Source organism: Cajanus cajan, chromosome 8 (genome assembly GCF_000230855.2).
Source record: "Cajanus cajan strain Asha chromosome 8, NIPB_CcT2T_4, whole genome shotgun sequence".
Lineage (NCBI taxonomy): Eukaryota > Viridiplantae > Streptophyta > Magnoliopsida > Fabales > Fabaceae > Cajanus > Cajanus cajan.
In genome coordinates this window covers 46,681,265-46,709,256 of record NC_138524.1, presented here as the reverse complement: position 1 = coordinate 46,709,256, position 27,992 = coordinate 46,681,265, and the positions used below count along the sequence as shown (strand labels likewise).

The following is a 27,992-nucleotide window of genomic DNA, read 5'->3' as shown; positions in this document are numbered from 1 at the left end:
CAATCAGGAATCCAAACATGACTGGGTTTAATAAAAATAGGGTGTCCCGTTCAAACGCTGCAAAAATGAAAGTCCGATAGAAACCACTAAGGGGGGCTACGCAAAATTAGGGCAAGATCTACTAGGGGCTCACAATCGAAAAGGGAAACCTACGAAAAAGTAAGGATCAAAAGAAAAATGTCTGCTAGGAAACACATCCAAAGTGACCTAGGCAAAAGTTAGGACGTTAAAGTAGAGACCTGAGTTGAAAACCAAAAGGCGGCTCAGGAGGGATCATTCAACCAGAGCACAAGCCCAAGTCATCACTCCACTTTCCAAAAAGATTAAAACACAACGATAACTTTCTTGTAGTAAATACATTTTGTTTAATAACCCTAAACACCAAAGCTCACCTTGGCCAACCATTCTTCTAAAAAACCCTTTTGGAAAAAATATTCATTCTAACAACCCTTCTGAAAAAATACAAGCATCCCTTCTTTCTTTTCTCTTGACCCTTATGGCATTAAAATGGTACCAAAAATATACACGAAGAATGCACAATGAATACTCACAGAGGAAAGATCGAGATGTCCCCGAACGGAGTTGGGAGACGCTTGACTACACATCGACTGGATAATCAATGAGCCACTAAAAGCTTGGGTTCAAAGGAACACATCCCGACAATAATCAAAAATGGCATGGATAAAAAGGAATCGTCATCATTAACCTTAACGCGTACAAGTTAATTTCCCAACATAAAAAAAAGAAAAAAAAAAGAATTGCATTTTTAGGAACAAACACATGAGCATAAATTGCATCGCATGCATATGAGGTAGGGGCATATGAAAGGGCGTTACTTAAAAAAAAGGGAATAAATAATAAAATCATTCCTGTCTTGCATTTTCATTGCATCCATACATCCATGCATTCTACTTCCTATGGGTCAAAGGAGTCATCAGCACAAGGAACTCGTAAAAGCTAAATAGCCAAGCATGAGCCGAATGATGTCCAATGGCAACCCTAAGCGATTTTATGTGCCCACTAAGCAAGACATATCAACAGTGGAATAGAATGGAATCAACCAAATAAACAAGTCTGTAAGCAGAAAGAGTCCATCACGCCTCACTTCTCAATCAAATGAAGGATGATTCAAGAGAATGCCAAGATCAGGAATGGTTTCCTTACCAAAGCCAGGAGTGGCTTCCAAAATAATACTTATCAATAAAGATTCAACGAATAACATCATGGGAATAGATCCATCAACCAATGATGACAATAAAGAGCAAAAAACATGAGAAAAAGGCAAGCTTCGTAAATGTTGAAAAAGCCGAAGCATTTAAAAAAAATAGCAAAAAAAGGCAAGCTTCAATCATAAAAAACCCAAAGCTAAGAAAATAAAGTTCAGAAAAAAAAAAAACCTATCACAAGCAGATGCCTGGAGAGGCATTAGAATACTCACGTGGCAAGGGCAACACTAGAATCCCTACCAACCATCCACTTCTCTGCCCACCAACACAGGGGCACATCAAACATCTCCTGCCCATCCACCTGGGGGCAGTCTTCCATCCCACAACGCCAATAAGAATACATCAAGCACAAGCACAAAAAGGGTTGCTAGATCCCAAAAACTAGTACAAGATCAAAGAGGGTTACCTGACCTTAGTAGTGGTCCGGCTGAAGCCTTAAAATATCAGTCCTGCTTGGAGAGGCTGAGCTACGAAACTACTTCAACAAAAAAGATGGTTACCTGACCTTAATAGTGGGTCGCCTGAAGCCTTAAAATATCAGTCCAGCTTGGAGAGGATGAGCTACGAAACTACTTAAACAACAAAGAGGGTTACCTAACCTTAGCAGTGGGTTGGCTGAAGCCTTAAAATATCAGTCCAGCTTGGAGAAGCTGAGCTACAAAACTACTTCAACAACAAAGAGGGTTACCTGACCTTAGTAGTGGGCCGGCTGAAATATCAGTCTAGCTTGGAGAGGCTGAGCTACGAAAATACTACAACAACAAAGAGGGTTACCTAACCTTAGAATGGGTCGGCTGAAGCCTTAAAATATCAGTCCAGCCTGGAGAGGTTGAGCTACGAAAATACTACAACAACAAAGAGGGTTACCTGACCTTAGAACTAGTAGTGGGTCAGTTGAAGCCTTAAAATATCAGTCCAGCCTAGAGAGGATGAGCTACGAAAATACTACAACAACAAAGAGGGTTACCTGGCCTTCGAACTAGTAGTGGGCTGGCTGAAGCCCTAAATATCAGTCCAGCCTAGAGAGGCTGAGCTCAGAATATACTCCTTCTTCAACAAGCTACAAATAAAGGAACACACTACCATGAAGCAAGCGGAAGCAGTAGGATGCATCGAAATCAAGCTAGAAGCCTATATGGTACAAGTTTACCATCCTTATCACCCGATGGAGCATTCAAACCAACACTCAGTTGCTCTTATTAGGGACAAGGAAACAGGTAAACACCATTTACCCAAAGGAATGTGGGGGCATCTAGACTGGTGAAGCGAAAAGGAAGATTTGGACGTAGCAACAAAAGAAGCGACATGGAATATTCACATGGATCTCGAAGCCTAGGCGGTACAAGTTTGCCATCCTTGAACACCCAACGGGGCATACCGGACATTCAGTTGCCCCAAATGGTAAGGATACCGGTAAACACCATCTACCTGAAAGAAACAACGTGGAGGCATCTAATGTCAAAACAAGATTGAAGACCCGAATCTCCACCTCACTATCCAAGAGAAGTAATTAGAGCCATGGCATGGAGCATCTACTTGAAGACTGAAGACCAAGTGTATAGTTTGTCACCCTTATTACCCAATAGAATACGCAACCCATCACTCAGCTGCTCTAAAGGGCAAGGATACAAGCAAATACACCTATCCAAGGGAAGCAACGCAGAAGCGCCTACACAAAGAGATAGAGAGAAGACCTAGACGAAATGTCTACGTTTTTACTTGCCTTTGGAAAAGCAACACATAACCATTCTAAAGGACAAGTAAAGAGGGGAAGTTGTAGACACCCAATTTCGTCCGGACCTACAAAAGCAATGAAATGGACGTCTATTATCAAGGAAAGGAGCTTCCGAAGCATGAAAGCAACAGGACATGACATCAGAGGGCCTAAAAGCCCAAACAAGCTGGTTTTAGTAGCCTAGAACGAGCTATTGCAAAACTGGAACGCGCTGTTCCAAGTCCATAAAAAGGCCTAAAATCTAAGTTTGGATCGGGTCGTTCCTCAACTGGAACGGGTCGTGCCTAAATTGGAACGAGCCGTTCCCAAAACTAGAACGGGCCGTTCCTAAACTGGAACTGGTCATTCCCAAAACTGGAATGGGTCGTTCCTACACTGGAACGGGCCGTTCCAAGTTACAAAAAGGCCTAAAACCTTAGTTTGGAATGGGTCGTTCCAGCCTAGTCAATTATGTGTTAACCTCATATCTAGAACGGGTCGTTCTAGTTTCAGAACGGGCCGTTCCAGTTACAAAATTAACACAGAACGGTCGGATCCAGAACAGGCCGTTCTGATTTTGGAAAGGGCCATTCTGGAAACTTTTTAATGTCTATAAATAGACAGCTCGGGCACAGTTCTCAGGGCCACAAAATTTCGTCCAAGACTCCTTAGAGCTTGAAATTTCTCTCTCTCCCTCCTATTGTATTTCTTGAGTTTTGTGAGGCTTATTGTATTGTGAAAGGTTGCCAAAAAGCCCCTAAAAATCTCCATATTTGAAGATTCAATAGAGCTCCTTCAAGAGGTATTTCAGTCAATCTTCTTCTCTTCCTTTTATTTCTTATCTTTGATAAATCTTGTTATAATAAAAGCAATCATGTAGACATTTTAGAGTCAATTGTGTAATTTAAATTTATAGAATGTAAATAAATATTAATAAAGGGGATCTAGTATTTAATTTATTAATTTTTATCACATTAACTTCATCATAGGGTACCAATTGAGGGAATTGTAGGGGTGCTTAATACCTTCCCTACACGTAACCGACCCCCGAACCCAATTCTGGTTATCAAGGCCATTATTGAACCTTTAAAAACCTTTTCTCTTTCCAATGTTTTGAGTAAAACATTGGTGGCGACTCCATGAACCTATTTTCAAAAACTATTGATTAAGGATTAGTTTGGCGTCCGGGCATTCCTTAATTGATGAGATTTTCAAAAGGATGTCTAAACCATAGGTCGTAAGATTGGAAATTTTTGGGTTGCGACAATTATCCATCCAAGTAGATAATGAAGATGTGGAATCTATACATAAGTTAAATAATGATCAATTAATTGCATTCAATACCATTATGGATGTTATCAATAATAAACAAAGTCAAGTCCTTTTTTGTGGATAGACTAGGAAGGATAGGTAAAACATTCCTTTATTGCACTTTAATTGCAAAATTGAGAAGCAAAGGTCAAATTGTTTTAGCATTTGCCTCATCTAATATAGTTGCAACATTATTACCTGATGGTAAAACTGCACATTCTCAATTTATGATACCAATCAATGTAAAGGTAGATTCATTTTGTTCAATAAGTAAACATTCTGATCTTCCGAAACTAATTAGAGAAACAACAACAATCATTTAGAATAAAGCACCTATGAAAAATAGATATGCTTTGGAAGCATTAGACAGATCATTAAAGGATATTCTAGATTGTTATGCTCCATTTGGTAGTAAAATTATGATATTGGGAAGGGATTTTCACCAAGTACTTCCTCTTGTTCAAAAGGGTACTTAGGCACAAATGATATATGCATGTATTGTTAAGTCTCATTTATGGCCTATCACAAAGGTTTTACATTTGAGACAAAACATGCGATCATTGTAAGATCATAATTTTGTAGAATACCTAATGCGCATTGGAGATGGTATTGAACCTACCAAATGTGGTGATATGGAAAAAGTACCCCGCCAAATTGAAATAACATGGGAAAGAGAAAATTCAATGCAAAAACTTATTCATGGTACATTTTCCCCAATTGGAATCTCATACATGGGATGCATCTTATATGGTAGAAAGAGCCATACTAACAATAAAAAATAAGGATGCTAAAAAACTTAATGACATTATCATCAGTCATTTCTCAGGAGAAGAGCGTGATTTGTTATCATTTGATGAGGTTGAAGGAGAAACACACAACTTATATAAACAATAATACTTGCACTCTATTACTCCAGGTAGTTTTCCACCACATAATTTGAAGCTTAAAAAAGGTGCATCATTGATGTTGTTACGAAACATAGACCCTAAAGTTTGGTTATGTAATGGAACAAGGTTACTATGTCATGGATTCTTTATGAATATGTTGGATGTTGAAATCCTAACAGGTCATAATGATGGAAAGAGAGTTTTTCTTCCCAAGATTAAATATAAGATAATAGAGAGTGCAAGACTTCCCTTTGTGCTTATTAGGAAACAATCTCCTATGAAACTAAGTTTTTCAATTACCATAAATATGTCACAGGGACAAACAATACCCAACATTGGGATTTATCTTCCACGACATGGTTTTAGTCATGGTCAATTATATGTTACTTTGTCAAGAAGTGTTTCTCAAGCCCCAATGAAAATTCTTATTAAAAAAGGAAAACTTGAAGGGGAAGATGGAAACTTTACAAAAAATATTGTTTTCAAAAAAATTTTGTTATCTCAAAATTAAGTGTTGCCCTTTTTAATTTATAATATTTATGGATTTAGCTTAATATTTGAGGATGATATGAAAAAATTAAAACTTATTTCATATTTTTTTTATACAGTCAAATTAAGATTAAAAGAGATCTTCCGATTATAAGAAGAGATTAATAGAAAGAATTTGAACATGTATTTTAACAAATAGGTAAATGATAACATATTTATTTACTTTTTATTATAAAAATTTATTATAATCTATTTTTCATAATATTACTTATATTTACTAGGAGGGTGAGTTTCAAAAGTAATGAAATATTTGGAGGGACCAATATTCACTTTTAACAATCTCCCTCGTTGACAACAAGGTTAAATTTAATTTAAACGTGACATCTTCATATTTTGTTATTGCTTATTTAATTAATTTTAAACTTCTTTGTTACAGGTTCACCATTTAAAAGCATATTCTATTAGATGGAGTTCTACAGTAATAGTAAATAAAACTCCACTTTGGAAAATGGTGAAAAAAGAAATGTTGTATCAAAAATTAGAAAGGTAATATAATAATATGATTATGAAAATATTTTGTACGTGACAATTTGATAGAAATAAAAACATATTTGTAACGTTTCTTCTTTTAAATCAATTTTAATTCATATTTTCATAATATTAGGACACTTAAAAATGCAAGATTGAGTAATACCATTCATATTAACAACTTTCATGCAAAATAAAAATATCTTCATTTTCGAGGTTGTGGTTATTTCTTTCATAAACTATAAAAAAATTACATGAAATGTTAAATATCATATATTATTACATGATATTTGATTATTTATTTTTGTAATTTTTAAGAAATTATGGATGATATATTCTATAAAGAATTGAAATTTATTCTCGAAAGGTATGAGATTATTCAATTTAATTATTTATTAATTATCATATATGTTTTATTTCATGTTAATGTTAACTAAAAATAATAACAAAATGACATTTAATTTCTTTCATAAATTGTAATGAAGCTAAAAATCGTAGATGAATTATTTTTAAATTCTAAGATAAAATACATATAGAGATACGAAATGTCTCAGCCAGCTAGTTATTATAAAAAATATCTCCTTTATATAATGATAAAAAAAAATATAAAGGTATAGATAAATCGTAAATGATTTTTAATTATAAAAATAAAAGTTGAAATTTATGAAATTATTAAACCAAGATGCAATTAAACCATTAAAATATCAAAATTCAAAACCCGTTACTTTATTTTTATACGCAGGATGTCTCCTATTTTCTTTAGATGTTCTAAAACTCATCGCCAGTGAAGAACCCGCACACGTGAGCAAGGGAAGAAACGCAGTCATGGCAATCAGATGACGAAGAAAATCGTAGTGAGTGGCATCCTTTATTTTCTGTGACTGATTTCGTTTTGATTTTTTGTTGAAATTTCATGGTTTCTCAGAAGTTTATGCTCTCAGTTCTATTTGTTGACAATTTGGTCCTAGATGTGATTTGCTGGCTTATATCTTGATATGGTCGTGTTCCCTATATGGTCCCTATTTTTTTTTTAATTCATTGTTTATCGTGTTTTTTTGGTTTCCCCTATGATTAAAACCGACAAAGTTAAACCCCGGAGTCATAGTTGAACTGCAGTTACGCTCAGAGATGTAATGTTTTTGGATTTGTTTTTTCTTTTTGGAAAATAACAAATACCTTTTAAATTTAATTGGATTAATTGCACTTTTTTCTTCAAAAGTTAAAAATTTTCACATTTTTTCTCCTAATTCTTTTTTATTTTGAATTTTATCTCTAATTACTTAAATGACTACAATTAAGACAATTTTGTAGCAGTTATTATTCCTTTAAACTAGGGGAAAATTGTCTTAATTGTGACGGTTGAAGTACATATTGGAAAAATTTGCGACATTTTGCAAAATAAGGGGCAAAATTTGCTAAAGAAATTCTTTGAAGGCAAAATGTGCAAAAGAAATGATCCAACTTATAATAGTTATTTGTTCTTTTATAGAAAATCCAATTCATATGTCTCATATATTAATTATTTTAGATTAAAATACTCTTAATTAAAGTGTGTTTTATTAATTTGTTAAAATGCATTAACTATAAACTTTTTTAAAAGCATGCATTCTAATTGGTTAGAAAATATGTAAGTATTAATTAAGAAAGAGAACTAATATAAACTGTAGTTTTAGAAGAAAAAAAATATAAATAGGACAAATTTATTTTTAACAACTAAATTAATAACTTTTCTTGATTTTGGTAATTAGGTACTGATGTAGTAGTTTAAAAGCATTAAACTTGTGGTTGAATGCTGCTTCTTGGGTTGAAGTGCAAGGTCGCTATGATTTTAGAGGAATATCGTTTTATTGCCATTTCAGAATGTGATGATTTTTTTTTTTTTTTAATGTTATAAAGAATAAAGAATGACAATAGGAACGTTTATAAATCATAAAAGATGTCTGAAATGAACTTCTCTTGATGTCTATCATGGATATTTGGACTTGTCAGTCTGATGCCCCTATTTGCAATACATTCAACTTCCAATATTCACTGTGTTTGATGCCAAACATTCTGTATAGACTTATAAATGGAACGCTGGAGTGGAGTTTTGAGAGTCCCACTGCATCCTAACAGCAGGACATTCCATAGAGTTGGTGCATCTCTCTGCCTTTCTCCTGAAACCAGAACTCTGCGTGTAAGTTAATTTCGAAGTTGATTCCATTGCTTATAAATAACAATATTTTACTTCACATCAACCAAACCAAAAGTGGATCAGTTGTCTTACTATAACTATCATAGTCTTTTAATTATGCATTTTTAGCTTTAGTATGTAGCTTGGCATTGTATTTTACAAAAGTAAAAAGTCATGAAATAAAATGGATGCATGTTATTTGAGTTTCTGTTAGTAATGGAGTTGCTGAAAATGGAATCATATCATGGCTTAATAATGTCTTTTTGTGTGCATGAGAAGAAATCAGTTCATCATTTGGTACTCATTGTAAGTAATGAATGATGAACATTTATTTCTCGTGGATTGGCTTCTTTTGGTTATTACCTGAACTGTAGTTGAATTTTGTGTACTATGGGATTTATGTAAAAAGGTTTCCACTATTTAGAAAATGTAAATAGAACATTTTAATGTCAACTTCTAATTCAAAATTTTCTGTATCATTTTCATGGATAAGGATGTCTTCAAACATGTACACCACAGTTTCCCTCTGCACACCAAAACGTTATTTACTTGAGATTCTTCTAATTTGTAACAGGTACCTATAGCCAATGCCATCTTTTTCTGTGGTGATCGAGCTGAAGGGACTGGTAACCCAGTGATAGAGAGACTATCAGATTTACAGAAACTATCTGAAATTGTTGTGTCCAAATTTGGTTCCTTCATCAATGCTTGGGTTATTGAGGCTTCTGTTTTTAATGGACCTTTTGCTGTCTATAAGGACTTCATACCATCCGTGAATCAATATGGAGAGCCAAGGTCATACCATCCAGTTGGATTCCCTGCGTCTGCATCAACTATCTCACTCTTATCTAATTGCTTGGAAGAAGTATGATCTGTTCCCCCATTCCTTTATATGCTAGAATCCTACATTTTTATGTGTCTCTAACTGCATAGTGCATACTTCTGGCTGTTACTGGGTCTAACAAAGTAATATTTTTGCTCTGAATGCTTTGCTCAAGAATCAAAGCGAGAAAAATGTGTTGATGGTGTAAAATATAAACCGATATTGATGTTCTTGTGAGGAAGCCTCTACTTCCTTGTTTGAATATTCTATGTTATGTCAAAACAGAAAAGCCTTGCCTTAAGCTTGATGATACTTCCTTTTTATTAATTTAACTCCTCCCGGTCTTCATAAAAAGGAGAAAATTCTGTTATCTGTATGCATCTCATTTTGTTCTTCATTACTTTTTTCATTTTAATGGATACCAACTGATTGGTACTCTATTGATTGATGTAAAATGGAGCCAAGCTCCTTACAATGAGAATGGAAGACAGCTAATAAAATAAGAAAAACCACAGTAAATTTAGACTCTCAGTTACAGATTCCCAGTCTTATTGACAAACCCTGTCTAAAACAACTTTGTAAACAATTTTTGCCTACTTTCCCTTCTTCCCTCCCTACTTTTGATAATTTCCTCTAACAAAATTCACACCTCACGCTCCTCATTCATGCCTTCCAGGCGTGCAAACAGCTTGCAATTTAAATTCCCACCTTGATCCTTAGCCGTTCTCATCATTTAACCTTACTAAACATAAGCCAAACAAAGTCTTTATTAAGTGTATTCCATATGCTGGTCAGGTTCTATCTCCTAACTTCTCTAAATTAATGATTCTATTATTTGACAAGACACCAATACGCTACATGCCAGGAGATATCGCATATGTGATTCTTCAATAGTAAAACCAGTCCCTATTTGTGTATGCAACTGGTAATTACTTCTTGCACTGGATGCTTTCCATGTTTTGAATTTTTGTAATGCAGGTAAAAAAAGTCATTTTAGGGACACAGGTAGATACCAAGTCTGGCTGCACTCCTTCCTTTTGTTTCTCTCAGCCTAAGACATTCATCCTTGGTTTTAGCAAAGGTGGAACTGTGCTTAACCAGATAGTTACTGAGCTTGGCTTCTCAGATATTGGATCTAATGCAAATTCACCCAGTATGGGGCAGCCTATGGACAGAAAGTTCAGTGAATCTGAGGAGATTTATGTGGTACCTAAAACAAGGGAAGGCCTACTGAACAGCATCAGCGAGATTCATTATGTTGATGTTGGTCTGAACTCTGCTGGGGCATACTTAACTAACCATGATGTGTTTGAGAGAATCTCTAAAAGGCTCATGCAAGGAGCTCCTCCACTCCGTTTTATCCTTCATGGAACTCCGAGACAATGGAGTGACAGGCAGCGTGGCTGGATATTGAATGAAAAGGACAAAATGCTGAATCTGCTTGAATCTGAAACCCCTAAGAGTGGGGCAAAATTAAAAGTATTGGCAAGGTATTATTTTGCTGATAAGCCTCCAAGTATGCAGATGCACTTTGAAATAATAGAAATTTTAGACATCAGTTAGTACTTCAGACTTAATAGGCCAACTGAAAAATATCTAGATTATGAGGATGAATGTAAATAAATTATGTTTACTGCTGGAATGTTACAAAGAAAAGGTTAACGTGACTAGTATTCTCTTACCTAAGCTAGAAACTGATTCAAATTTCACAAAATGTGTCGCATGTAACATGAAGTTCACATGTAAATATGAGAGTAAAAGCATTAATATATACCCTTGTAGTGTTGGCATAATAAAATCTGTGCTTATGGCAGTTATTGGGTCAAAGTTCTAACCAAGTAATATTTTTGCTCCTAATCAAAGTAGAAAAGTAACGTAGTTTAACCAAGCCTCTTGATCCCATAGTTTTAAGGTTTGTCCTAAGACAAAGGTCAATTTGGTGCTCTTAGGATTGATTTTTCTATAGTGTTAAAGTAATGTTTGTCAGCAAAAGTCATGTAAAAACAGATTAGTCATTAGTTGTCAGTTCTGGAATGTTGTGTGGGTTATGTCCATTCACAAAACAAACTAGACAAATACATTTGTATTGATGGTGTAAAATCTATATCATTGATGTGTGTGTGATAAAGTTGTTATTGCTTGGTTAGATATTCCATCAAAAGCTTTAAGATTACTTTTCCTTTTGGATTATTTTAAACACGCCCCGACCGGTCTCCTTAAAAAGGCGAATTGTTCATGTGTTCATAGGAGACAATTTAAATTCAATTTTATTGTCCTTTCATTCAGCCATGGTTTATAACTTTTTAGTACTTGGTGATATCTGCAAACCGAAATAAAGATGGCAAATGATATATGGGCAACATGCTAATTAAGATTGACATCATATTTCGATATGGTACAAAGTAAAAGGTGATGATGGTCAAAGTAGCATGCATCCATTGTGGATCCACACTCGGTTGTAACTGTGACACCCTTCTACTCCAAATTATAATAAAAAAAATACATTGAAAGATTAAAAATTTTTAATAAAAACAAATTAATCTTAATGATTTTAGTCAAAGAATTCACAAAAATTTCATAAATAAAACTTTTAAACTAAAACATGATTAAACTCTTAAAATAATCAAAATAAGGCATAAACCACCCATTTACATAAACTCTATTAAATTAAAGAAAAACATAAAATTTTCCAACTCCGATATCATACTATTAGAGCAAGATCTTAGAATAACCGTTGAAGCATCATACTTCACCTCCATTAAATTCTTCCTCTTGTACATGATTTAAGCCTACAAGTGCAATCAACCAAAACACATACAACAACAACATACACATAGTGAGAAGACATTTCATCCATATGTAACACATATAAGACATAAGGATGGCTAAACAGAAATACATCATAATTCAAACTTTTATATACACATTTATATTCATCTCCACATCCAAGGTACCACAACTCAATACATCAATTATGTTTCACTCATTTATCGTCAACAACAATCAATTGTAATTGTAACATATAGATTTGTGAAAATGCATGCTCCTAATTCTATATACATATGGTACCAATCTCCTATTCATCATCATCAACTCAAGATAGTCTAGGAGTCATGGAATAGGACCACACCATCTATGGTGTTAGGATCACCTTATCTTTGGTGATCGATCTCTCCTGATCCATCCTCAACCAAGGGACGTCTCTCTCAAATTCTTATCAAAGTATTACAATTAGTTATGATTACCTTTCATTCCCGTTAGAAGCTACCAACTATAACACCCCTAAGGTCTAGGTAGATGACCTTTGAGGTCTACTTGCAAAGATTTACATTATTTTGTGATAATAAATGCATGCATGGACTCCACCATTAATACTACAACATCACATATACAACAACTATTAAATGAGACTTGCTAGATTGCAACCCCGGAATTAACCACAACACACCAAGCGCTGCTTGGATCACATCAATGTCAATCATAACTTGGACTTACATGCTTAACATATCACTACCATCAACATCACCTTATATATCAAGTTGTCAACAACATCATCTAATATACATATCATCACTATACATCCTCATTATCCATTCATCACATATTATAACATTCATCATTATAATGTCATTATCATCACAAACCAATCATAGCATCATCATCACTGAACCTTAAACATCATCACACATCATAGCATTATATATTATCATTACTCATATCACATATAGGTACTTAAAGAATAAAATAACTCATTATTACAACTCAAATTATATGTTTTTATCTAGAGCTTCTATGATATTGTGTGGTCTAAACGTGATATCTAGAGTTATACATATGATGACAAGTTCATCTTAATTTTATTAGAAAACTAAGATAATTATCTACAACTTCTATGTTGACCTCAAGAATTGATTTTACAATCTATTATTTTTTAAAATTACAAAATTGCAGTATTTTAGCCTAATTTTGATAGATTCATATTTGCTCACTAATTTGATCATAACTTGAGTTATACACATCCTATTTGGGTGATTCTAGCACCATTGTAATGAAATCATTGTGAAAACCCAAAAAAATTTGATCTTGCCCACAAATGGTTTTGACTTCCATTTTGAAATCCCATCGGTTAAGGAATGCCTGAAAATCAGATTAATCTTTCACCAATGGTTTTTGAAAAGATTATTAGGAGTCGTCATCGACATTTTACTTAAAAGGTCAAAGAAAGGAAAAGGGTTTTCAAAAATCAACAATGGCCTTAATAGCCAGAATTGGGTTTGGGAGTCGGTTACGTGTAGGGAAGGTATTAGGCATCCTACAACACCCTAATTAGGTACCTTATGACAATTTTAGCATAATGAGGAACAATAATTTAAATGTTTACCCCTTTTATTTATTAATTACATGTTTAATGTCTACATGATGGAGATAATATTATGAACAGATCAATTAAATAAATACAAGGAAAGAAATAGAGAGACTTTGAAAAATACCTCCGAAGCAAGCTTTATAAAAGAAAGAAGTCTCAAATCTTGTTACAAAGGTGCGTTTTGGTAGCCTTTTGCTCTACAAGAACCTCACAAATACTCAAGAAAGACTAAAAAGAGAGAAAAGAGAGTTTCTGCTTGGACTAGGTCAATTGAGCAGTGTGTGGAAGTACGTGCCTCGTACTCGTTTATATAGAGTGTTAGAGACCTGGAATGGTTGTTCCCAAGCTTGGAACAACCGTTACCAAGCTTGGAACGACTGTTCTGGCCCATGGATTTACACATGGAATGGGCCTTTAGAATGACATGTTCCCAACTAGGGTTATAGGCCATTTTCCAGTTGGGAACAATCGTTTTGGGTTTAGGAATGACCGTTTTGAGCCTAAAATTAGGATTTCGAGGTTCTTGGGCCTTCTCGTGTTGTCCTGGTCTATTTAGGTGCTCTATTGGGCCCTCGAGGGCCACTCGTATCGTTCTAGCAATCCTTTGTCCTTAATCTTGACAGCTCAGACAAAATTTGGTGTCTACAACTGCCCCTCTTTACTTGTCATTTGGATAACTAGATATTACTTTTCCAAAAACAAGTAAAGGAGTAGACATTTTATTCGAATCTTCTCTTCACTTCTTCGTGTAGGGGCCTCCACATCGCTTCCTTTGGCTAGATGGGTTTGTCTGTATCCTTGATCCTTGGAGTGGCAGAATGTTAGGGTCGCTTCCTCCAAAGATGGGCGAGCATGCAAAGAGTGCCTTCTGTGAAGTTAGACATGAAACACATAGAAGGGGGGTTGAATATGTATGTGAGTATGAAGAAATTTTAAAACCATTTTCACAAGAGTAATGTTCTTCGTCCAATGCACTTTTAAATACCAGACAGTTATGCAAAATTCCCTTAACACAAGATCACTGCGTTTGAACGATTTATCGACTGTTGAAGGAAAATGTTTTATATAACAATAATGATTAAGGTTCTTGCATTTTCCTTTTCAAGATAGTTTTATTCAAAGATAGGCAGTAGATAAAACTTTTTAGTGAATCAAATATATATTAAGCAAAGTTTGCGTCTGCGTCTAAAAATTTATCACTAAGAGATTCTGGGTGGATGAAGTTTTTCACAAAGGTTTAATCAGCAATGAAGATATGTGTCTAAAGCTTAATAAAATAGTGCAAGTATTTTTATACTGGTTCGCTCAAACTGAGCTACGTCCAGTCTCCTTCAAATGAAGGGTTCCACTAAAATATGCAATCAAGTACAAAAGTATTGTTGACCACTTCTGGCCAGTTGACTTCACTCATCAACGCTAGTATCTTCTTATCAGCCTCTTCAGGCTAGCATTAAATATTATGGACCACCCAGGTCAGAAACACTCCTGGTCCAAGTATTCTCGACCTCTCCAGGCCTTGAGTATTCTAGACCTTCCCGGTCATGGCCACTCCTGGTCATGAGTATTCTCAACCACTCTTGGTTGGCTAGCTTCACTCACCAACTCTAGTATTCTTAAACCACTTCTGGTTCCCCAAGTATTCTTGATCATTCCTGGCCCACCAGTTTCACTCACCAGCGCTAGTATTCTCTTATCAGCCACTTCTGGCTAGCAGTGAGTATTCTCGACCACCTCCTGGCCTGTCGGCTTCACTCATCGATGCTAGTATATTCTTATCAGCCACTTTTGGCTAGTAATGAGTATTCTTTGACTAGCCTCTCTAGGCTTCTACAAGTATTCTTTCCCTAGCCTTTTTAGGCTTTACAATATTAGCTGGACAAGTTTAGTTTGAGTGTATGGGTTACTCTCATAGAGAGGATACATATGTTTCTACACTCACTAAGGTTTTACTACCTTAGTCTTACAGAGATTCTGAGTGTGTGGTTTACTCTTTACAAAGAGGATACATAAGGTTACAACATTTACTAAGGTTTCCTTCCTAAGATACACTTGGAACACCTTAGACTACAGAGATGAATACAATAATACATTGTAGATTTGACTATGAAGAATTGATCTCTGATTTCTCTATATCTTTTTTGGGCTTGATATTACTTTTGGTGCTTAGTGTTAAAAGCTCAAGGCAATGCTTATAGTCATTCTTTCGTTGCTTTTTTCCTACCTTTTTCGGTTTGAGGTTATTGCATACTTATAGGCCTGTGAAATTTTCTCGTTGCATATGTCCGTTGAAGTTGATATAGTCGTTCATGACTAGTTTGATCCTTTCATTTAATGCATTTGGTATTGCATTAAATGTTGCTTCCTGCTTTTAGACATTGTGTGTATTCTTCTTTTTCCTGTTGCCAGCAGTGTTTGACTTTATCTGAGACCTAGAAATTGTTTGTCTTTTTCTGGTCATGCAGCAATATAGCCGTTGTCCTTTTCTGAAAAAGTAATGCACTTTTTCTGACATAAGCATGCTTTTGCTTTTGCGTGCTTCTCTTCTTTTTCTTCGTTTCTTCATTTAGATCACGCGTTTTATGTTGAGAGCTTATATGTGGTTATAGACGATGTCTTGGTTTGTTTCTTGAGACTTGATTCTTTAATTTCTTGCGTGGCAGTCTTCATCTTTGTTTGTTGGACTTGTGCATCTTAATCTTGACCTTCGTCTCAGCGTCTAAGTTTAATGCTTTGCTTTTTCTTTGATCTGGTCAATAATGTGAATAGACAGACATTATTTCCGTCTGGAGTGTCTTTCAGTCTATGCTATCCTTCGTCTGATGCTTAATTGACTTTCTTCTCATTGTTGTCTCATGCTTGGTCCATTTCTTCACGTTGCACTGGAGGTTGTTCTTGACACACATCCATATGATATAGGACTCATAGTCGTCTGGTGCACATATTGTATTTTGTCTATTCAATTAGTTTGAATTGTCTGGTTCTCATGATGTGTCTTGCGGTGACTGTTCTTTTAATAGAGTTGACCATCTGGCTTCTTCTTATGTTCAACACAGCTTTTCTTGTTCCAAGTTTAGTCTCATTTTGGCTTTTCTTTTGATACTCCAATGTCTCTTTCTAGTAGTAGTCCTCTTCCATCCGTGAGAAAACTTCATTTTGATGCTTGACTAACCATCATCTAATTCTCTTATTTAGTTTGCACAGGCTTCATGGATTCTTGCATTTAATGCATCTGATCTTGCATTAAATGTTTGCTTGCTGAGTTTGCGTTTCACGGAGTCTTTTTGTATCGTTTTTTTTCTTCTATATTTGGCATTAATCATGACGTAGATATTTCTGTACTTTCCTGGTGTTGTAGCTACAGAGGCGTTGTCCTTTGCTGACTGGTAGGTGTACTTACTCTGACACATGCAACTTTGATTTGTGGATAAGCGCTAGTCCTATTTTGCTCTTCTCTCTTCCTCTATTTTGATGACTTCATGTGTTCTTCTGAGAGTGTGGATGCTAGATAATTCTTCTCATTGTGACTTCAGACGCAATCCAGCCTTCTTGGATTTTGTCTGTGTATTTGAGTCTCCGTCTGGTCAGCTGTCATCGTTCATGGTCTTGTATCATCTGAGGCTTCATTATTTCCCTTCTCGTGCTGGGCTTGATTTCGTTTGATCTCCTCATCTGACGTCTTGTTATCTTTTGCCCTTCATCTTGGTTGCTTATGTCCTGTTCTTTATTTCTTTTGTGTCTGTGTTTGTGGGTGTCTTCGTCTAATATATTCCCTTCATTTGATCAACCTTTATCTAGTGTTTAGCTCATATCTCTTGTTTCTAGTGTGGATGGTAATACATGCATATTCTTTATTCTTCAACTTGCCTGTACTTATATCTGAAACACTAACACACTTGTTAGAAATAACAATATGTATTATATTTGTCTCATTCAAAACCTTGCTAGGAATTGCTTTTGTCTTCATCTAACTTAACAATCTCCCCCTTTTTGATGATGAGAAATATAATTTATCAAATGGTTTCTGATATACTAAATCAGAGGTATTTGTATATTATAGCAGGTTCATTTCATTTCTCCCTCTTAGTTTATGCTCTCCCCCTTACTAGATTATCTCTCAGTCGTGTTTGATAAATTGATCAATTCTTTTCTATTTCTCCCCCTTTGTAATCATAAAAAAGAAATAGATACCAGAGTAGATATCAAGATTATTTATTATAGCCAGACCATAATGTTTTGATCGGAGCATGAATATCAAAACCTTTTATCAGAGCATTTTGTTTATCAAGATGATAACTTTGCATGAACCATATATACTTAGTTAAACTAGATTGAGTTTGAACAACAGACGTATATGGTAAAGAGAAAAAAATGTGTACAAAACAAACTTATTATTATATTTTTTTCATTTGTAGTCATGAGCATATCAATTTATGCATCAGACGAAAATTTTAAGAATAAATGTATTGATCTGAGTCTGAAATATGTGCAACAAGAACAGTCTATATAATCAAAAGAAGACTTCTTTTCTATTATGGTTATTCAGACAAAATGGTTAAGTTTCTGAAAACAGTCTGATAGTAGAAGAGTTATCATATCCAGCAAGAAAGAAAAATAGCATTGAGCAGATTATTCCCCATATCAGCCAATAATTCTAGATAAGAAAATGTAAACATTTTATTGACTTGAATTACAAATATGTACATCATGAAAAATTTACAGAGAACTTCTGCTTGATTTCTAGATTTCTAAGGCAAAAGGTCATTTTTATGGAAGGAGCGCATTCGGGAGTTTTTCCTGCAGATGAACTTGCTTCTCCCTTTTTCTTTGCCAAAGCCCATTCCTCATTCTTCTTGTGCTTCTTCAACACTGACTCTGGAACAATTGTTTTCACTTGTCTGACCATTCCGGGTTGTGTCTTTCTCTACTGTTTTAAAAATTTGATAATTATTTATTTATTATATTTTAAAAAAAATCACGCCAACAATATTAGATAAAATGAAATTCAGATTTTTATAATGTTAACAATTTTTTTTCATTACTTGAATATTATATATATATATATATATATATATATATATATATATGACATTAAATTAGGATAAATTTAAATTTTTACATTGGTAAAAAACATTTTTATTTTTTTAAAAATTAATTTTAAATCACATGAAGCTGTAATGATAGAAAACTTTTTTACTCTCAATAATTGTATGCGAAAGTCACACTCAAATAAGGAAGAGATAGTATATATAATGAATTAATTGAGAAAGTAGAAAAAATGAGAATCTTACTCTCCAAACTAGAACTTAATTTATAGAGAATACTTCAAACCTCATTGCTCACAAAAGCAACTTTTACGTAATTACTTATAAAGAGTTCAGTATTTTTCACTGCTGTGACAATGGATAACCTTAGAATACAGTTGTTTTGGTAACGGTGGTGAAAAGATTTTCGTTTTCCAAATTAGTATCGTATTCGTATTTGCCGAGTGAACAAATTTAGTATACTACAAAGCTATCCAAAGTTTTTCTGTCATTATCAGAAAGACTTCACCATAGGTAAAGATTCCAATAGATACCCTATAAACTAGCTTTTCATCACTGCTAATTGGACTTTACTTATGCTTTAATGAATATAATACACAAGGAGTGAGTACAAAGGAATTTCCCTCCTTTAAGCACCAAAACCTTGTAGTTTACTACAATAACTCCTATTCAAAATAGAGACATGGCCTAAAATTGACAGCATAACTATTTGAATTTGACCATTGAAATTGATACCCAGATGCATGTCATTACTCAACCAGTTGCTATCAGTGAATGGTATTTGGTAATCCACATTTGGAATTTCCCATTATTCACCCTTCAAGTTTCAAAAAAAAAAAAAGTTGGAATTTGGACATGGTGCGAACTCAGTGAATTGGAATGTGTTTCCATTGTTTCAAGCAAACACTTCTTACATTATACTTCAAAGCCAGAAGTGAACTCCAAGACTATCATTACTTGCATTTTTTGCAACCCTAAGACACATTAACAGAGACAAAACTAGATCAAGAACTTAATTGTGTGTACACATACTATATATAAATTGAAGAGGGAAATTTATTCAACCAACCTAACAAGGTGCAAGAAATAGTAACCAAGTGGAGATTCAAGATGAAACCCTTCGTTCCCGTTTTCTTTATGTTGTTTTTCTTTGTGGCCTTTACCAACATACAAGTTTGCTTGGGAGACTGTGATAATCTACAGGACACTTGTCCAGCAGTTCCACCCAATAAGCAGACCATATTCATCAATGGTCTACAATGCAAAAACCCAGTTAATGTAACAGCTCAAGATTTCAGGACCACAGAACTAAGCAAAGCTGGCTCTACAGACATTTTTGGTGCATCTGTGAAAATTGTCAGTGCTGCTGAGTTTAGTGGCCTGAATACTCTTGGCCTCTCCATTGGAAGAACTGACCTAGATGGGAATGGCCTGGTAAACTTCCACTATCATCCTAGAGCTACTGAGATGATCTTTGTTACCAAAGGGGGGTTGTTAGCTGGGTTTGTTGACACCAAAAACCAGTATTTCCAGAAGTTTCTCAAAGTAGGTGATGTTTTTGTGTTCCCCAAGGCTTTGTTCCATTTCTTTCTAAATATTGGTTTTGAAGAAGCTACTGTTTTCTCAGTGTACAACAGCCAAAATCCTGGCTTTGTATCCCTTAGTTCTACAACTTTTGACACAACATTGGAATCATTAGACAAGATCAAGAAGAGACTCATCTCACTTTCTGCCTCTGAAGCTCAACATGTCACCGGTTTTATCTCCCCAGAAGTCGAAAGCATTTACAGTTAGCCATTTCAAACAATTGTTCTGTTGACTGCCTAAATATTAATTCAATTACGTGTAACCCCTGCATTGAATAAATGATTATAGTTTAAATTTTTTTTGGTTATTGATTGTACTCCATGTTACATTATATATTACTACTTGTTTCATATCTATTACTGCTTTAACCTCTTTTTTCAAAACTATTGATGTTTTATAAATCCAAAGTCTTATTCATTCTATTTGTTCAGATATACCCCTATTCAATAATTGCTACATTACTGATTTATCACACGTAATAAGAAATTAAATAAGGGCAGCTTAGTCTAAATATAACAATATTTTTTTATCTATTAGATGTTCCTTAGTCTGTGTTAACCCTAAACATTAATAGATACAAAACGGTAGTATATAACATTAAGCTAAAAAAAAAATGATTGTGGAATGATAATCTCATACTCGGTGTTTAGCAATACTTTTACTATTAGCAAATAATATAATGGAAGCTAGTTGATTTTGCAAGATTGCACTGGAGTTTATTAACGAACATGAGGAAATTTCTCACATCGATATACAGTTGAGAATCTTCAATCCAAATCATATCAGGAAGTAGAATGGAAGAACAACCCAACCGCAACATAATAAGAGATTCCCCTTTTTTCAAGTTCAAGTGTGAGAACTTCACTCTGAGTTTGACTCCTCTTTTATTTTACATGCATAATGGGGTTTAGCCTCATTTATACCCATTGACCCTTTTTGTTATCATCTATTAACTAACCAAGAATTAGATTATTACAACAGTTACAACAAGAACTTTTTAACAACCTGCCATGTCGTACTGGTAAATACAAACACTGTCATATTGGATTAGATAGATAGTTACTGCAGAACATATGTCCTCAATAATATCTTGTTAAAACAAATAATTTTCGGTCTAGCTTACCAACTTTTCAGTGGTAAATCAATATTGCTATATAAGTTAATATTAATATATATATATATATATATATATATATATATATATTGCTATATAATAGATTAATTAATGTTTAATACTATAAATATTATAATTATATATATTTTTTCTTAATTTGTATAATATAATATATAAATATGTTATGTTATATATTATATTAATTTATATAGATAATATAATATAACATTATAGAAAGAGGGAAGGGGGGAAAACTTATCCTATTTTGTTACTTCATAACTCGGCTCCTCACATAGGATAAAAATACACGATATCAACAACATAGGTTGGATATGACTCATGACGCAATAAGAAACTGTTTATAATAGTACAGGATATTATCAACTAATCATATCTTATCAGGTCATATTCAGCCACCAAGCGGACCCTTAATATTATTATCAAAACATGCAAATAGGTAAGCACATGCAATATAGATATAAAAAAAAAAAAAAAAACAAATTTTGACCATTACCTATAAAATGGTGAATGTTAGAATTTTTGAAGAGTTATGAAAGTTAGAAGACTGATGAATATTGAAACTAAAGATGAAATTTGAGAGAATCACTCATTCATGAACACGGAGAACAGTGAGAAATTGAACCTAGAGGTGACCAACTAAAAAGAATAATAGAAGAGCTAAGATTTCAAGGTAATAATCAATGATTTAGACTTTATCTATCATAATTTATAAATATATAGATGTTAAAGACACGCTGTGCTCATGTTGGAAACTGTTTAGTTTTTATGGGTGAATACAACCTCAATCCTGTTGCAATCTGATCTTAATTCAAGAGCCTTTATTTAGGTTAGGCCCCTGCACCAATTCCACCGTCAAAAGATATCTTTCAATGCATATAATGGATTAAATGTATGTGGTTTAGATTTGATGACTAGGATGAGAAAAGAAGAACATCAGAAAAATTCAAACACGTGCTTTATACATCCAGGCTATTCACATTTCACAGCATGAATTGAATGTATCGATTCGATGGAGATGAGTAAAATACAGTCAAATTGTTTCTTTCGACAAGTAGAACAAGGTATTAAGTTGTTGATCGTATTGGATTCCACAACTTTTCTATATATAACAAAAGATTATGAAATAAGTTCAAATTTCTCACTAATTAAAGTATGCATCTTCCAACTTATATCAAGTAATATGCCAACAAATAGTATATGTACATCACATGTAAATCAACAAACAAGAATATCAAAGCCAAAATCTAAAAGAAAAGACATGATCCATGGAACGATCTATCTTCTGCAATGAATTGAGTACTTCTTTTTTAAAGGACTTAAAATTCTAAAGATGCTACAATGTAAAAATTAAAAAGAAATAATAATAATAATAATTAAATGATTACACTAGCATGACTATGACAGTGAGGGGAAATCAATGAAATTTGAATAGTTAGGGAATGGCTTTCACTTTCTAAGAAAAATTGACAACTACCCCATCCTAGGTGATCACCAAAAAGCATTGTCAGGTATATAAGCTGAATAAAACATACGCACCGCAGTTGCTTTGTTTCCTCCATTTTATCTCCAACTACCAACCATGCTCTTACAACTACAGCAGCAACTGTTCTCTGATAGGGGTAAGACATATGCCGACCTTTTATAGATGTTGCAACTTCAAAAGTTGCAGAATATTTTGAAATGGATTCCAGTTTGCATTGATCAGACATATTCCAGATCAACATAATGACTACTGGTACTAACCAAATTGGTCATCTTAATCGTGACAATCTTTTCCGTTTCCGATTCTTCTTATGCACAACAACACGTTTTGTGTTACTGCTACCATGAGGAACAGCCAGACTTGACGATGGTTTGCCAATGTAGGTTCTTCCTTTCTTAGAAACCCATTTCAGAGGCATATTGTTAACTACAGTGCCAATATCAGTAGAATTATTCAGTTCAACTAGTTTTTGGATTTGATCTAGCATCTGATGAGTCCAAGCCAATGACAGATCCAAAGCAAATGAATCATCCACTGGTTTTCTCTGTAGATCCATCAAAACCTCTTCAAAAGACCGGAAAGACATGGATGGTTGATAACCTTTAAGATTTTCACAAATCATGTTTACTTTGATGACATGCTTGCAAAGGTTACCTTGCATTGACCAAGAGCAATCACAGAATGCAAATTCAGATCCTGGATTCCACACTAGATGTATTAAGCTACTATCTTTCTGGCTCACAACCTTGGCAAAGAGGTTATCTTTATCATCCAAGGTAACAGCATAATCAGGAATTTGAAGTGCTCGATGCCATGATGTAGTAGCAATATATTTCTCCTTCACATTCTGGAAAGAATCACTTTCATCAGCATAGCGGTCAAGCCAGTAGCTTGAATGCAACTCAGTTGTTAACTTGTGGACTAACCAATCTACTCTTTGCAGTGCTCCAAGATGTGAATCATCAAAAAGTTTGGCTTTCAGTTTAACATGATAGGCTTCTAATGCTCCAGAAGCTTCCTGGCTTGCTAGAGGAAAATTTCTCATTGTTGAAAGCCACATTTCTGCAGAGAAAAATAGAATGGTAAGGAGAAATCAAGTTAATATATCAATAATGACTAAGCCCATAACTTCAAAAGTAAAATGTTAAGAAACACTTCAATCGTGATGTTTGGCTTTCAAGCATGCATGTGAATATGCCTTCAGTCAAACCAGGTATTTTATGTGCATGCAATAGAGAAAGGGAGAAATATCTAACCAAGCTTGGGCAACCAGGAGACTTTGAAATATTCCATGAAAGCAGTTTGATCAACAAAATCCAGCATGAATTGTTCCAAGGAAACCGATGTATTAATACCTCCCCAAATGCTGTACACTATTGTCCCAAGACGCTTAAATATCTCTCGCTGAACCTCAATATTACTGCATTTCTTAACAATATTCCTAAGCCATGACCTACGAACACGCCATAGTGAAAATAGGACAGGACAGCAAAATATATCTCTGTAAAAAGAAATTAATAGAAGTAAGAAACTTAATCACCACTACAGAATTTTAAACTAAACTCATCTCAAAAGCAATAAATCTTGCCTCAAAAGATCAATTTCAACAGCAGCATCATCTATCAAAAATCCACTGACTTTCCATCCTGGCTCAACAATACGAGCTCGGCTAATTAAAGCTTTCAACCATTTAGACACATCAGGCTTTGCAAAGCTACGTGTAATGACCCATGCAACAGGAAGTGCATGTTGTCTTGAATCAAAAACAAGTAGTGTGAACAAGGGATACTGCAAATATGAAAATATAACCAAGTTAGGTTGATTGAAAATATGTTGCAATGAGAACAAGATAACTACAATTCTTTTAGATCTATCTAGCATAACAAACTGACTGATGATTGAAAAGAATTACTTTAAGTCTCTTCACACCGAACGTAGAGTCTGCTGCAACAACACTACGATGACCAAAACGAATCATTTGTTGCAGCTGCCATTCTGTTTGGATCCCCAAGATGAAAGGGTCGGACTCTGAAGTATCCTGGTGAAAAAATACAGACTTTCTATTGCGTTCAATCCACATGCGGATGCTAGCTTGATCATCTAGATCCAGCTCATGAGTAGACCTTTTGATAATCATCCCTAACTTGTGGACATACTGATAAGCAAGGCTACTGACTTTTGCATCTGAACCACAATATCGCTGAATTCCTTCTATGTGTTTCTCCAAGATATTCTCTTCTGGAATGCCCAAATATATCATGGACATAGTTTGCTGCTGAATTTCATTGCATATATAGGGAATCTTTTTGGCACCTGGGCCAATGGCATCTCTATCAAGTGGTCCATGGCAGATAAAACCAGACTTGTTAATATGGCGCCTCTCATTGTATATAATAAGTGCAAGTGATGGCCGAGTGTAAAGACGTTTGACAACAAAATGACAAGTACAACCCCGCATTGATTGAGGTCTAGCAGCACGATTTCGAGTATTAAGTCGATACCTTCGACTAGGTAATATACCTCCTCCCTCCCCATAATTTTCTGGTCCAAACGAGCACCAGTACCTTCACAAAGAAAAAAGTTCAACTTGACAACACCACTTTTAAGTTTTAAATTATACATTTGCAAGGCTTCTGTTGATTACAAACAGACAGCGAAAATGAAATGGTTTGAACTTGTAAACAAGTTTAAGAATAAGGAACTTGATTAACAAGGACCGAACTCCTACAAGGGAAGCATGATTTCACACTTCCAAGTTCCAATGTTCTATAAAAAAAATAAACCAAAAAAAAAAAAAAATGCTAGAAAACTTTAGACATATATCACACAGGGCAAACAATCTTCCAACTACAATAACCAAAAAAGGAATGAATTGTCAAAATAATAAAACAAAAGCTTGATCATAATCCTTTTGAATAACATAACAAGCATGGCAAAAACTTACAGCCTGTACTCCAGATACTCATCATCCTTGTACTCCTTCAAGCTTCCAATAGTTCGTTTCCTTCCTCTCTCGATATGAAACCGGGTCGGGCACTCCACGTTGGAGCACTCACCAATTATAAAAGCATCAACTCTGTCATAGGGAATGAGGGCAACTTCATCATGGTGCTCAGCATTGCCAAACTTGGTCCAAGTCAAGTCAGCAGCACAAAACTCCTCCTCGGGTGGGTCTTGCAAAGGAATCTTCTCCACTGACTCAACAATAGCCATATCCACAATGGTACAAAAACCAAAAACACAAAAACCTTCCTTGCTATATATACAGAACAATCTAGGAGTCTCTCCAGAAACAATAACAGGTCCAAGACAGTAAAATTGTTGAAGCACGGAACAGAACAACCCTGAAACAACACCCAGAAAAGACCCTTTTGAGTTAAACAGTTAAAGACATGATTTTGATAAGTCTACCGAGTTTTGAGCAAATAACAGCTAAGCAATTCAATCACAAAAAGGAGCGAATCAAAAACAAAACTAAACACAAGTTGTGTAGTGATAATTGAAGCGCGTACCCTTTTGGATGAAAAATCAGAAAAGGACGATTGTGAGTGTTGCAGCGGAAGAGAATAGTGGCGCGAGTTGGGAGGAATTTGGAGAAGCAAAGGGTGGTTCGAGATGAAATGATGAATGACTACGAGAGGATACGATAAAACGACACCGTAGCCGCTACTTCTATTTTCCCCTATACCTATTTAGTTCTCTCCTCTTGCCTCCGAGTCCGAGGGGTAGCATAGAATCAAGACAAGTTACTCCTTGGGAGTTTATGGCCTCATTTGTATTAGATTATTATTTTATTTTGTGTATCATGCAAACCAAATATTTATTATATATACTAAAATTTATAATAAATTTTATATTTAAATAAATTTTATATTTGGATATATAAGTTATATTTAAATATTTTGAGGGATAACTTACAAAATTAATTTTATTTATTGATAATATTTTAAAATATTAAAATTGTATTAGATAAAAAAAATTAAAAATGATCTTATAGAAGAAAATTTTCTCAAAATATTCTCATACAAAAAAAATTATTTGTTTTTAATATATAAAAATTGATAGATAAGATAAATATATTTTTGAAACTTTATTTAATTAACAAAATAATTATTTTAAATGTAATTTATCCATTTATTTTGTTAAATATAATAATAATAATAATAATCTGTAAGATTAAATTTGATTAAATTACTCTGATCACTTATTTTATTCATCCACATTTTATTTAACTAATAACTTACTCATGCAATGCACATTTTTCTTTAAACGTCCGCTCTACATACCATAAATATTTAATATAATAACCAATTCTTTAAAATCTATTTATATATATATATATATATTATTCATAAATATGTATATATACAAAATCTATTTCTATATAATTTTAAGTAGAAAGAATATTAATTGTAAAAATTACTTTTTTTACGTATTGTATAATTCATTGTTAGTTATTTTATCTGTTCGAATTTTGAAAATGTTTTACATAAAATATTAATATATAAATAAGTTAATTAATATTTATTAATTAATTAACATATTTGAAATATATGAAACATAACATTAATGATGTAAAAAAATTATTTCAATATTAAAGTATATAAATCAAACCAACACTAAAGAGAGATATCTTTTAAACAAAGAAAAATATAAATAAAATTGAAAAAAAAATATTTTATTTTGAAGAAAAATTTTGCATATAGAAAACCTGAAATCACAAGTTTAAGTAATACATAAAGAGTATGATTTAAAATAATAATAAAAGAATAAAACATAAACTTTGACATCTCTAGTAATATAAATGATGTTAAGTTTCATAATATAGAAATAACATGTAATAGAAACTACTTAACAATGTAGAAGAAGGTATTTTTCTACTTTAAAAACCCCAACAAACAAAAGGTGGACATCTTGGAGGTACTACAACTCCAACAGTTGTGTTACACATAAATCATTTTGTTAAACAAATTTAATACATCAAACACCAATATAAAAACAATATATATTACATTTTTAACACTGCATACTTTATTACTTTATTATTTGAATAATGTTATGAGATGTTTTAAAAAGTTGTTGTGTTCTAATTATAGTTGTTTTATAACTCTTAGGGTCAAGGAATCTTTGAGTTAAGTCGTTTTGGAATTGTTTTAAGTTGAGGTTGGGTTGATCAAGTTTAGGGGAGGGTATTTAAGGTTTTCTTAAGATTTGAACTTGATAAGTAC

General features: G+C 33.8%; 3 protein-coding genes across 3 annotated transcripts; 2 read left to right on the top strand and 1 right to left on the bottom strand.

The window, feature by feature from the left end:
* Window positions 1-6,850: 6,850 nt before the first annotated feature.
* On the top strand, window positions 6,851-10,821 carry LOC109804014 (uncharacterized). The gene is made up of 4 exons (XM_020365750.3): window positions 6,851-7,009; window positions 8,216-8,331; window positions 8,903-9,193; window positions 10,130-10,821. The coding sequence occupies exons 2-4, from the start codon at window positions 8,224-8,226 to the stop codon at window positions 10,712-10,714; spliced, it is 984 nt and encodes a 327-aa protein (XP_020221339.1). The 5' UTR covers window positions 6,851-7,009; window positions 8,216-8,223; the 3' UTR covers window positions 10,715-10,821.
* An 8,789-nt stretch (window positions 10,822-19,610) lies between these two features.
* LOC109795663 (RmlC-like cupins superfamily protein) lies at window positions 19,611-20,502 on the top strand. The gene has a single exon (XM_020355153.3). The coding sequence runs from the start codon at window positions 19,670-19,672 to the stop codon at window positions 20,351-20,353; it is 684 nt and encodes a 227-aa protein (XP_020210742.1). The 5' UTR covers window positions 19,611-19,669; the 3' UTR covers window positions 20,354-20,502.
* Window positions 20,503-22,561: 2,059 nt separating this feature from the next.
* Window positions 22,562-26,508, bottom strand: LOC109795647 (SWIM zinc finger family protein). Its single transcript, XM_020355137.3, has 6 exons — window positions 26,277-26,508; window positions 25,709-26,108; window positions 24,677-25,328; window positions 24,353-24,552; window positions 24,021-24,265; window positions 22,562-23,826 (listed from the first exon to the last, which is right to left on the bottom strand). Exons 2-6 carry the CDS (start codon window positions 25,975-25,977, stop codon window positions 23,033-23,035), a joined length of 2,160 nt encoding a protein of 719 aa, XP_020210726.1. The 5' UTR covers window positions 25,978-26,108; window positions 26,277-26,508; the 3' UTR covers window positions 22,562-23,032.
* Window positions 26,509-27,992: the final 1,484 nt, after the last annotated feature.

Coding starts and splice junctions, on each gene's coding strand:
- LOC109804014 (XM_020365750.3), top strand. CDS start 8,224: ATGGAACGCTGGAGTGGAGTTTTGAGAGTCCCACTGCATCCTAACAGC. Junction 8,332..8,902: donor CTGAAACCAGAACTCTGCGT/GTAAGTTAATTT, acceptor AATTTGTAACAG/GTACCTATAGCCAATGCCAT. Junction 9,194..10,129: donor TATCTAATTGCTTGGAAGAA/GTATGATCTGTT, acceptor TTTGTAATGCAG/GTAAAAAAAGTCATTTTAGG.
- LOC109795663 (XM_020355153.3), top strand. CDS start 19,670: ATGAAACCCTTCGTTCCCGTTTTCTTTATGTTGTTTTTCTTTGTGGCC.
- LOC109795647 (XM_020355137.3), bottom strand. CDS start 25,977: ATGGCTATTGTTGAGTCAGTGGAGAAGATTCCTTTGCAAGACCCACCC. Junction 25,329..25,708: donor GAGTATCTGGAGTACAGGCT/GTAAGTTTTTGC, acceptor TTCTTTGTGAAG/GTACTGGTGCTCGTTTGGAC. Junction 24,266..24,352: donor GTTGAAATTGATCTTTTGAG/GCAAGATTTATT, acceptor TTCTTTTTACAG/AGATATATTTTGCTGTCCTG.